Source organism: Egretta garzetta, unplaced genomic scaffold (assembly GCF_000687185.1).
Source record: "Egretta garzetta isolate BGI_Z169 unplaced genomic scaffold, ASM68718v1 scaffold769, whole genome shotgun sequence".
NCBI classification, from domain to species: domain Eukaryota; kingdom Metazoa; phylum Chordata; class Aves; order Pelecaniformes; family Ardeidae; genus Egretta; species Egretta garzetta.
In genome coordinates this window covers 357,557-370,309 of record NW_009260831.1, presented here as the reverse complement: position 1 = coordinate 370,309, position 12,753 = coordinate 357,557, and the positions used below count along the sequence as shown (strand labels likewise).

The 12,753-nt window shown below is 37.9% G+C and overlaps 1 protein-coding gene across 1 annotated transcript in view; it reads right to left on the bottom strand.

The window, feature by feature from the left end:
- The window catches only part of MEGF11 (multiple EGF like domains 11), a 192,980-nt gene extending 186,729 nt beyond the window's left edge, over positions 1 to 6,251 (bottom strand). The window contains exon 1 of the mRNA XM_035902339.1: positions 6,176 to 6,251. Coding sequence (XP_035758232.1) covers positions 6,176 to 6,236 — 61 coding nt within the window. The 5' untranslated portion in view covers positions 6,237 to 6,251. The remainder of the gene's footprint in view (positions 1 to 6,175) is intronic.
- Positions 6,252 to 12,753: the final 6,502 nt, after the last annotated feature.

Genomic DNA, 12,753 nt, shown 5'->3' with positions numbered 1-12,753 from the left:
CATGAATACTATGAGTAGCTCTGGATCCTGTGCCTCCTTCTGTGTCTACATTCCCAGTATTCTTTTATACTGATCCAACTGAGATTGCCTAAAGCAGCCAGAAAAGCTTTTTTACTGCTACACTAGCAACAGTCTAAATCTTTTTCTAACTATAATGACTGCATAATTTTTCCTCTGATATTTATTAAGTCCCTTGAGACATTATATAGCTTCAGCATACCCTCCTTTCTGCCTTTATGCTATTCTCATTCCTTTGTATGAACACTTTGTTTCTCCTTCTACTGCATTTCTTCCAGAAGTCCTTCCCTTATTTCATTATTACTCCCCACCAGCATCTTTGCAAATCCATCAGCATCCAGAAGCTGACTGCAAATATAAAATGATGGATGGGAGAAGAGAATTGATTTTTTCACCTTCCCAAAGAGGTCTCTCCATTATCTTTAGGCTAAATAGTAACCCAGTGTCTTCATCTATGCCACATCTGACCTACTTATAAAGCTGGTCTCCCTCTTCCTATCCACATACACCTGCCTCCCAAGATGCTCAGAATGAATAAGCAAAGGCCTCCAACTCTTTGCAGAGCTGTGGCCTGCTCCACTGTGTTCTGTAAAATGGTGTTAGGCATTGGTGTATGGCTCTTAGATTACACTCTGCAGTACGGTAGCAAAAGTTGAATGCAGATAACCGGTTCTGTTGCATGCTCTTACTGTTGCTTTCCTAGCAAGCCACCTGCTCGTTCAATAGAAAAGAGGGATTCCTTCCAGTCATCACACAGTGCTAAGTGTGTCGCTGCTGTTACCAAGACTGTGACTGCTACTGCTCCTACTAGAAGCAGAATTTCTTAATTCCTGTGCAAGTTTCCCCCCAGATAGGAACACGGGACCCAAATTGTTTTCCCCATGTTCTTCACTGGAAAGAGACATATGGAGTCATCTCAAACGCATATAAAAGGACAAATTTCAAAGTGTCTCCTACTGTCATTTCAACTCTATAATGAATAACCCTATATACAGAATGGCCTTCCACACCATTTTCTTGCACTCATACATCCCAAATCAGAAAGAGAAAAAGAATGTCCCTTGATACACAGTATCTATGTACTGCTATATCGTTTCCCTTAATTTATGTTGCATTATTGATGTACAGAATGCCGTACTTGAATAATGTAACAGTAAGGCTCTTACAGAAAGCACTAGCACCTGCTTTAATGTGTGTCTATAAAGATAAGAAAAATATATTTCCTAAGTCCAGCAGTTTTCAAACAATATATTTTCAAGTTACAGGAACGCTCACCATGAGGAATTTAACATTGAGGTGAGAAGCAGGGGGACAACATTTCTTCTAAAATGTTAATGAGCTACTGCCTTATAAAATGAAAATAATCAACAAATCTGACATATGAAAAAACATTATGAATATTCAGGAAGTTTAAGCTGCTGATTCAACATTTTCTAAGAGTGTACAACTTTTGCACTGATCACACAAGCTATTATTTTTCTTTTCATCATAAGAACACTCTACCATGGTGTCGGCGTGTTGTTGTAACATATGCATTGAACTGCAAGTATTGTAATTCACCCAGATGGCAGGAAGCTTTGGAATTGTCACTCCTATGGTACAGATGTTTAACAATCTAGCCATATGGCTCCAATAAGGCAGCCTTTTCAAAGATTACAAAAACTACACTAGACATGCAGCCTTGTAAATCTGAGTGCAATCCTGAGGTATGAATGTTCATATTGCTACAATATAAAAGCATACATCATACCATGAAGGTGGCATGCCTATTGGAGTTACAGCATTTATGAAACATTATTTAAAATCCTGAAAAGAACTGGGTCCCAAATTTGCATCATTTCACCAAGTCAGCTATTAAAAGAACATTCCTCATTTTGTTTTGAAATTCATTAAAGGTGTCAGACATAGGCTAGCTGAAAAGATGGGTAAACAACTAAATGCAAATACAATAATGTCCCTAACTTCTGGGGGAACTACCACTCCAGGTGACAAACTGAGATTCAACCAGTGAGACCAAGAGTTTCTCTATAAAAAGATTTGTCAAAGTCAAGCAGCCCTGATGATGGTTGTGGCAATTGTAATGTGGAACGCTGAATGTTGAGAAACAATCTGAGATCAATAATGTCTTGGCCAAGAAAGGAAAGAACCATGAAATGGTCAATCTATAACTCTACTGAATTTTCGCAGATTTGAATGACAAATAAATGGCAGCAAATAAGACTGTTAAATCATTAATCCTGTCATTATTACATCCTGTCACATTGCATAGATTTATACATCACAAAAAGAATGTAAGGTATGAGAGCGAAAAATAAAATTGTTAAAAGCTAAAATATCTCAATCTATGAGGAAAAGGTGAATTCCCAACTTTGTCTTTCATGGTTGTTTTTTTCTGCCAAAAAGTCAGATGTAAGTAGATGCCGCTTGCAGCCCCATCTTCTTTTTCTCTCATGCTTCAGTCTCTGACCCTTTGCTACCTAGCAGAAACATCTCTTTTATATAAATCTGTAGTACAAGAATAAGATTAAAATGGACAGACTGAACAAAGCATTGGTCTCTCAGACAAAAAGGTATCCATTTAGTACACAGGGAATTTTTCCACCTGACATATTCTTAAAGGGAAGCATTCAATTACCATCTACTCAAAGGATAAAAATCACGATAGAGGCATGCAATATTCCTTTTCTTTTTTTTTTTTTTTTTTTTTTGAGCAGCAAAGTATTCAGAGGTGCTTTATCTACTACAGATACTAATCTAGGCAATATAATTTTAAAACATCTTCACGAAAACCTTGAAGGGCAGTTGAACCCTGTGGTTGTTTTAAAAAAAGATTTTCTGCAGTTTATGCATTTGCTTTGCCAAAAGCTTACCTTAGCATACAAAGTATAGTAAATCATAGTTGCTCTGATTTACTACCCAGACTATGCTGTTTGTTTTCAGGGACAGCTCAGTGAAAAGCTATGTCATGTATAAGAACATTCAGAGAAGGGGAATCATTTTGCAAAATGACCAGAATGGTAGCAACCATTTCTAAGATGTCAATGGAAAAAAAATGCAGATGTGCATTTGCAGCATTTTTCAGGTGGTATTTTTTGAATACCATTACCACCCAAAAATATTCCAAGCCCTTTATAGGCACAAAGGCAATTTCATACCCCAAAACTGCTTAGCCTAGGTACTAATAGGCTGGCCAGATGTATAACTTACCAGTCAACAGTTTAAATTATTTGACCTTGTGCCTGAATTCCACATCTGATGGGGCAGTAGCATACATAGATCTCAAAAAGGCAAAAAAGACACAAGAGAAAGAGCAGCAGAGCAAGCAGCTCTGGGTCGACCTGATTATTTAGAACTGAGGGTGGATTTTATTAGACCTAATCCATTTAGTAAGTCCCAACAGGAGGACAAAGATAAAAACATGTATCTGACATTCCTTTAAAAAATAGTAAATGAGAAGGGAAAAGATCAAAACAGTAGCTGAAAGCCTTCACTCCTGCTTTAAAATCCAAGAAACAGTCATTAATAGAGATCTAAACTCAGCCTTCTCTAGTATAAACATGTCACTGTTAATTACAAAGCTATTTAACTTTTGCAAGAAATAAAGACTGCTATTAATGAAAGAAGAACCAATTAGCCTTTAATCTACACACTGTTTTTTAATCAAACTTTCTTTTGATCATCAGACTCACTGCGGGATGTAGTCTCTCCTCCCCATGTTGTAGTGGCTTCCATGATTGCTAATGGAATAGATTTTAAAGGGCTGGCTGAGCGGGGAGAGCCTTCTCTGCAGGGCTGGAGCTTCCTTCCCTTCATGTCAGTGGGGCTTAGCGGAAGCACGCTCGTCTCCGAACCATGCTGCCCTACGACAGCATGGGCAAGTGGAATGTTTTTGATGGTGTCTCCTGACCTCTCTCTTCTAGCAGCTGCCATTAAAGCAGCAGGCACTGAACACGTCTAGAGGAATGTGGGACAGGAGTACTGGACTACCTTGTTAGGAAAGAGCAGAAAATACCATTTTAAAGAAAAGAAAGAAACAGGAAAGAGAAGGTTAAGGAAAGAGGCAAAAGCATGGACGTGCCACCAGGAATGCAAATAGAATTCACTGCTGACCGCAAAGAATGATGAATGGGAGAATTTGCTTGTTGGCACAGGAACGTATTGTGGAAAAACAAAACAAAACAAAACTAATGGGCCCAGGGCTTGATGTGTTAGAAGCAAAAGGGCTGACATGGAAAGGATCACATTAGCTAAATATTGAGCCTTCAAACTTCGGTTGCAGGGTCAGAGAGTTTCTATGAGGTTGAGGTTGTTTTTTGCTGCGTGGCTACTTGTGGTATCAAAACAATAAGCCCAAGCATTTCAAATCAATCATGATGGAGAACAACTTCCTTTACATTTCTCTCTCAGCTGCACTTGCTGCTCAGATCTCCCAGGGAGCAGGATAGATAGAAAGTGTCTCTGAGGCATGCACTTTGCATTTATGACCATGCAGATAATGAAATATAAGAACCTGCCTCTTGCACATGTAAACAACAGGGAAAACGTAAGTATTATCTGCAGTGTGTCAGACATGAAAGTCCTGGTCTGACCAGATACCTGCTATCTGTTCTGCATTGGCAAAACTTTGGCAGATGTCACATGCTGTTCTTTTTCCATAATATAAAGAAAAAAACGTGCCTGGCAGCAGCAGAACTCTTGAGTATTAATACAAACAAAAAAGCACTTCAAAATAAATGTTAATATCCTCAAAGAATCAGAAAGTCTGCAGAGATCTCTTCTTGTTGCAACCAGTATGGCAATTAAAAAATAAAAAATAAAATCAATAGATTGCAGAGAGAAAAATTAAAATAAATATGTTCTGTGCCAGACAGGATTTTGCGCCACAGAATTCAAGTTGGTAATAAATGTATGTAGGACAACTGCTGAAGTGATATCAACACTTGAGAAATGTAAAGGTAAGTATATACTTAACATAGGAAGGATTTTAACAAAGACAATAGGTTCCATTAAATGTTTTTCAGGACTTGAGTAACAGCACTCCACACTTTGAAAGATCAAATTATTACTCTCTCTAAAATACGGCTAATTCTAATGCATTATCTCAAAGGGCCGGTAATTTTTCACAGTCCAAAGCCCCTCTAAAGTAACTGTTGGCATAAAGGTCATTTAAAATGAGATTAGGGTCCACTCATGTTTTTGAGGTGCTCATATGTTACAACATAAGTACAACATAGGTACTCTTTAAAAACACCAACGGAACTAGATAGAAATAGCTTTAAAGCACTCTGTCAAGATATTTAAGCTAGCAGGATAATTGTATTATTTCCACATTTAAATTATTCTATGGCATTCTCGGCCTGTCAATAAAATTTGGATTCTGATGCTGATCAAAACCTCCCTGTGCTTCTCTTGTGTCATAATCCCATCTAACAAGATGTAGACAAGAGATCCCGAGCTCCGCTCTCCTTTTGAACAAAGTGTAGCAAATGCATTCTGTCTCAGAAAGCTGCAACACTGAAAACACGTGACATTAATGTACAGGACATGTTTAATCAACAAAGCTCTTAGGTGTTGCTGAAAGATCCATTTCACTTTTTGCACCCCTCAGTCTGACCTAACACACTCCCGAGCTTATAGGGTGCAATTAGGACAACGTTTTTCTGACATTTGCAAAGCTTTAAAAAGAGCAAAAAAATGGACAGGAACCATGTGAAACACAATGAGATTTTTAACTGTTCTTACCTGAAGTAAGAACTTTCAAAGTTAAGAGGTAGAAACTTCAGGCTGCTTCTTATACTATGTAACAGTTCATTCCTAAGAGTGTTCTCAGTTCCTCTAATTCTTTTAATGTTAGTGCATACTTGCATAAATTACTCCCCAAAGTAAGGGGATTCAAAGAAAGTACTCAGGAACTTGATTAACTCCCTCCCCAGTGGTTTCGGCAAAATTTTACTTAGGTGCTTGAAATGCGTATACCTGAAACGATCTGAAGTGTTCTGTATCTAAAATTCTGACTGAAATCAGTGGGACCTGAAGGTTCTGAGCAGTTCTGAAAATCAGCCCCTAATATTACTACTGCAATACATCTTTAATTTGTCTATAGCTCCTCCAAAAATTACTTTTAATTGTTACATCTGAATCAAAGCTCTGTACATACGTATACAGTAGTCTCCACTTTCGTAATATCCAGGGCAGCACTGAGATCTTCGCCGATACATCGTTCTTAGTCCTCTTCGATATGCTGTTTTATAACTTATTCTAAATTGCAAGACAGAAAGCCATTTGACAATATTGAAAATCCATGCTTACTGTTGGAATTATATTTGTGTTAAATTATAGTAAGGATAGCATTCAATAATTATTTTAAAATGCACGAAAGCCTTTGATATTAAAAGCCACAATGAAAAAAAAATCAATACTTGTTTTGAAACTTGAAATATAACTTGTATTATAAACACAGTGCTCATGACAGTCAATCACTGTAGTCCTTCTAGGACTGCTATCTTAAAACATTTCCCCAGTCCTAAAGCAAGGGCAAGGAGTTTCTTCAAGAATAAACGATTCATTTCTGCATATCAGCAAGGTCAGCTATCATCAATGGGATGAACAGAATCTTCTACGGAGACCACTGTGCCGGTATGCTACACAAGAAATTACTGCAATGGAAACTGCTCTCGATGCACAAAATGTGAAGTTAACCCCAAGTGGTATCTTCCTACTTGCTAACCCTTCCAAGGCATTAATGCCTTGCAAAATGACATTATAGTCCCAGTTCAGCATTTAAAGCATGTTCTTCCCACCAGAATCTGTAGTGCACAGAAATTAAAAGGTGTTAAGCATTGTGTAGCTTTTCTAGACCTATTCATAGCATTAGGAATGGTACCACATTAGAAAAGGAGTATTTAACAGAGAATATTTAACAGCAAACACTTCATAACAGCTTTGTTCATGTTACTTTATTTGAAATTACATAAATTGAACAAAATCTATTGTCCCTCATGTTAGATAAACTGATTGAATTTACTCTACTGCAGTCCAAGCTTACAACATTCCAGAAAGCTCTGCATCTCTGTTCAGTTCCATACATTGTTACACACAAGCTAAAAAGCAAAACCCCACAATCAGACTGGGGTGGTGCTGAGCAACCTCTTTGCTACTGAATGCGTGAAAGTTAAGGTACCAAGTAGCTTGCTAAAACCCCCTTAAAAGATTGCAAATTTTAGTAGATGTTTATTAGGATACTTTTCTACTTGGAATTAGAATGAATATAACCATGATATCTTGCAGCCTGGGAAAAATTACGTGTTTAGTATCAGCTTTCATTCAGTGCTAGAAATGGACCCATCCTCATTTTACCTGATTTTCAATACAGATTTGGCGGTAGTACTTATGGGATCCATTTATAACTATCACTAACCCTCAAGAGCCTGATTCTTCAAGATTTAGGAGCTGCAGGGACTTCCTACCATAAACCTGGACATGCACTGATCACTTGGAAAGAATAATTGGGCATGTTTGGTCCCATAATAAAAACTTCTGATTGCACAGTGGGGTGAACGCCAAGCATACGTACTCCTGAATGGCCCCTTAAGAGACTGACTACTGCTGGTCTCACTCAAATTTCATGCAAAAATCTCTCTACTTCAATCAACGCCCTAGAACACCAAACACCCTGGCTATTCAAGCACTGGAACAGGCTGCCCAGGGAAGTGGTTGAGTCCCCATCCCTGGAGGTATTTAAAAGACGGATAGAGGAGGTGGTTAGGGACACGGTTTCGTGGTAGAATGGCAGGGTTAGGGGAACACTTGGGCTTGGTGATCTTAAAGGTCTTTTCCAACCTAAACGATTCTATGATTGTACTAAAATACATCTTTCCATACACATCTATATTACAGTACCCCAAAAATTCAGATAAATAAAAGTTGAAGACGTAAAAAGGGAAAATAAAACTAAAATATCTGGGCATCAGCTCTTACCTATGTCTAGTGCACTTGAACCAGTTCAGTATGTCAGTACATCTTGTATAATAGATCTGATCAAAAGGATGAGCATAAGATTCCTGTACCGTCACAGCGTAGCTAGGAGTAAACAAAGAAAGTGAAAGGGTGTGTGTTGCAACATGAAAAGCTTCAGTTCCCTGTATATGCTACTGATCTACCTCCAACATGACAAAGAATTAAATCAATAGTCTTCGAAACCTTGGGCATTACGGAAAACCAGAAAAGGGCTTCCTTCAACCAGGGCTCTTCCTGAAAATTTTGGAACTGCTTCTAACTTGGGTTCCATAACTGAAATAGGCAGAGATTTTAGTCTGAGTAATAAACCATTCCCTTCTGGAAAAGAAACAAATCTAACTGAAATTCATGGTAGTTTAGAAGGAGAAAAGGGCATTTGGTTAACTTGATAGGGCAAAAGAGAGGAAAGCACCATGTTTTTAAAATGTCTTTGTTGCCTTCCTGCCTAGGACTGTTCATTTTTGTTTGTATTCCACAATGCTCATAAGAGCTCATATTAACGTAGCATTGCTGCATTTTGCCAGCATGATGGGATGTTCACACTTCATTTTATGATGAAGCAGCATCATTACTTCAAATATTGGGTGCACCAATCAAATAGGATCATTTGTAAAAGGTTGAAGAGCGTTTATTTTTCTGCTTTTAATTTGTAGCAGAAATAACCTCAGAACTATCTGAAAATTGTAACGTGAGTTAACCAGTATCTAGATTTGGAACACTGACAAACAGTTAGAATGGGATTACCTCCATTTGTACAAATGACTGGATATAAACAAAAACTGGGCAAATTGATCAGAAATCACAGAGCTCCAACAACACTAAGAAATCAGCAATCTCCTTCCCCAAACACTACTTATTCGTTCAACAGGTACTGTATTCATTACTATGTTTATATTGAAAATCTCTGAGCCTCTCACATGGTATAGGAACACAAATCTCATTGACTTGTTGTGTCAGTCATTTTAGAACATTGCTTTGCCCTACAGTAAGTCTGTGCACTGCTTAAGAGACTCATAATCTCAGGTTCTGATCTGGAAACGAGCTCTACTTTATCAGATCTACAATATCTCCGGAGAATGACACCGAAATCATTCTAGGCAGGGTCAAGACCCAGGAATTTGATCCTCCAAGTCATTCATTATATTGATTGTCTTAATCATCAAAGTGATTTCCTTCTCATCAACAGGACTGCTGATGTGATTAAGCCCTGTGAGACTGCACCCATAAGGGAATACCAAAATATTTGCTTGAGGGTCTGATTGGCTTGAAATCGAAGATTGGACTATTACTGCCCTGCTTGTCATGCCCCTTCTAGACAAGCCAAGATTCTACTAGATGTTGCTTTTGCCCTCTATCACAATTTGCTGGGTTTGACAATAATGTTTTTACTTCTACTAATACCAAAATGTAAAATATTTACATTGCTCATTATTAATGTAAAACAGTAACACTCACAAATCTTGATTACTATTTTATGATCCCGTTAGTTATCCAGCAATTGCCCTAACAATCTTTTCCCTTTGATTTATTAACATCTAAGTAACAAAGTCATCTTGGTCAGTACAACCAATCAATTTTGGTATTTAATTTTTGTTTCTCCTTGATTGGGTCTCTAGGTTGCTGACTTTCTTCAGACAAAATCAATATTTTATTCCTGTGCTCTGAATGCACTTCACCTCACAATGCAGACTGCAAAATCCTATTCCTGTACAGTCTTTGCTTTGCAGCTGCATTACCTACAAACAGTTAGTTCTCTAATTAAGGCCTCTAAAATCAAAACAAAATGCCATTAAAGTATGTTTCCATTTTTGCTCTTGTTCAGGGGTTTACTTTGCTAAGGTGTACAATAATTCATATTTGTGTGGAACTATACCACAGAAAAGAACAGGAAATTTAGCAAGTTAACCTTAAGAGTACAGGAACTTTGGCCTCTGCAAACAGACCCTGCGTGAATGTGAACCCTATCAAAGCTAGCAGGTTCCTATGTACTCGTAAGAACTGTCTTGCACAGATCCACTTTTAGGACAAGGACACTGTAACAATAGAGGGAACAGAATTACCAGGGCCTTTAATTCTCAGTGCTTTCATGCAGATACTCTTTGATGCTGACATGAATTTGGCAGATACGGCCACAAAGTTCAGGCCATACAGAATAAGCCTGTATGTTGCTGCAGGAAGGGCTTAAAAGTTAGTCTAAGTCTCTAACAGCCTTGCTTGACAACAACCAGAAAACAGCAAGACAGAACAAGGCCACCATTTCTCTAGGTCCCTCTGTGATAAATAAAAATACACCTGTGTAGTCCTCTAGCTGAAACTATGGAGGAGCTTTCCAAAGTACAGCTGAGCAGACAGGTAACACAGAGCTCTGCAGTCTATAGCCCTAGCTTTAGATCCAGTTCTTTGGGATGATCCAAATCCTCAAAGGCACTCAGAACTGCTATTCCTGTCATGCAAATCCACATTCTTTTGTCAGACAGGGTGATATTTAGCAAATGATGGCTCTTATTTAGCCTTTTAAATGTAAAAATCTGAAACAGCTAGTAAAAAAAAAAATAATTGGTATGTTATACATTACCTTTCCCAATGACTACAAACATTTGGATCATCTGGGTTTAGGGACAGAGTAGTTTTGAGCACAAAAGTCAGAATAAGCCCTTTTAGAATCCACCTGAACAGCATATGTGCCACCATTGTTGTATCTAGATAAAGAAAAGAAAGCATAGCCATTAAAGACAATTTTGAAAAAAAACCCCATCCTTTTTGGCCTTCTCCTCCTTGCTTTTGTGCAAATCCAAATACTGTGGAGTTATTTACAAACTGAAATACTTGAAAAAGCAGTCAACTAAACAGTAAAATTTTTTTAAAAATGCATTCTAAAAGGAATTTATATGTTTAAACTTACTAAAACTGACGAATTTGATGATTAAGCTACCCAAAATATTGATAGCCCCAATGTTTCTCCCAAAGAATGTTTCTGATACTGATCATTTTTATGGCTGGCTGGACCAACGAAACAAATAACTGAGGTATTAAAGCAACCTATTCTCCCATCAACCTACAGGCAAACAGAATACCCAAATACCCCCTTTGATATATTTAAGGGGGTTTTACATGTGTCAATATAGTAGGCTAGACTTGAGACATATGTTTATTACATGACTGAAGGAAAATCAATTAACTTTTCAACTCTTAGATAGGGTGATCGTTTAGAATGACAGAGGTCAACGTCTTGGGTATTGGGTCACGTTATGCAGAACACTAAACATGAAATAAAAATATTTGCATTGAAGTTGGAAATGGATTGTATAAAATTCATTAGGTTTGGTCTCTTCATCATTTTACAGTTCATCTATTAAACGTACTACTGACTTATACCTACTTATTTCTCATATGGGGCTTTGAAACCAAAGTCGTGGTGTTTGCCTAGAGGTCCCCAATGTCATCAGTCAAAAATACAAAATAGATAGGAAATACAAAGCTGCTTTTAAATGTAACTGCACCAGAGGTGTTAATCTGTTAAACGTTAAGTCGGTAAAAAATATTTTTAAATATCTATTTCAGGCATTTACATTGTCACATAATCCATCGTTAAAATAAAAAGTCCCGTAAATTATTCCTGGCAACAAGATTGCCCTAAAAATAGAATGAATCTTCATATGATCATCTAAAAAACACATGGCTCATTGCCTCATGTCCAGAACAGCAAAAGGGATGTTAAGGGGTTTGCTCTGCTTGGCACTGATATACAGCCCAGCATAAAGAAGTCATCACAAAGCAGAATGAACAGCAGAGGGATAGCCAGGAAAGCTGATCTGAAATTACCTCCTGATTCAAAGCCTTCTAAGCTAGTTCAAGGACACCCATTGCCTTTAGTGGATTCGAAGTCAAGATCCCAATGGGAGTAATAGCTCATCTTTTAAATTATTCCTAGAGCTCTGCTAAACCCAAGATAGGTCTTAAGCCATGTAAGTCATATTAATGTTAATTAACATGATTTAATGTTAATGTTCCTCGTGAAATGGATTTAAGTCTATGAGTGACCATTCTCTACCTGCGGGCTGTTTCAAAGTCCCATGGCAACAATGCAAAAGCTTACTCTGGAAATTAAGAGGGCTGACGAGAAAAGGACATGCGAAAGAGTTCTGTTTATTGAAAAGACATTTGCTACACTTGTCCTAGACACTACTTCTCCACGGAGGAAAAGTGTCTTGAGTGGCTGACCTGCAAGTGCTCATGGGACAAAAGTCCAACAAGCCTAATGTTCAAAAACTGAGAGCTTGTTTGAGAGTAGAATTGAGCTTTCTTTTAACTTAACATGTGCCAATAGATGTGAGCTACCAAGTATGAGGCCCAACAAAATGACAGACAGCCTTTTAACAAAGATGCGTTTAACATATTATGCTAGCTACCATTTGAATAATACCAAATTACAGGGGACAAGTTCTACCGAGCACTGTATTTATAGGTTGCAATTTACCCCCTTTGTTCATTCCTTTGGTACACAGCAACACTGAACACACAGGACTGCTTCTAGTCAACAGAAACGGTCAAAGCAAGAGCATGGCAAAACTGCTTAAGGAGATACAGTCCTTAAGAGAGGGGGATTTAAATCAAAACATAGTTCTGTGCTCAGTTTAACTGCTTGAGAACATCAAGAGCCCGGCTTTATCCCTAAATGAGTTAAAGGCAGAAAGACAGCCTGTCTTCAACCTAAAGAGA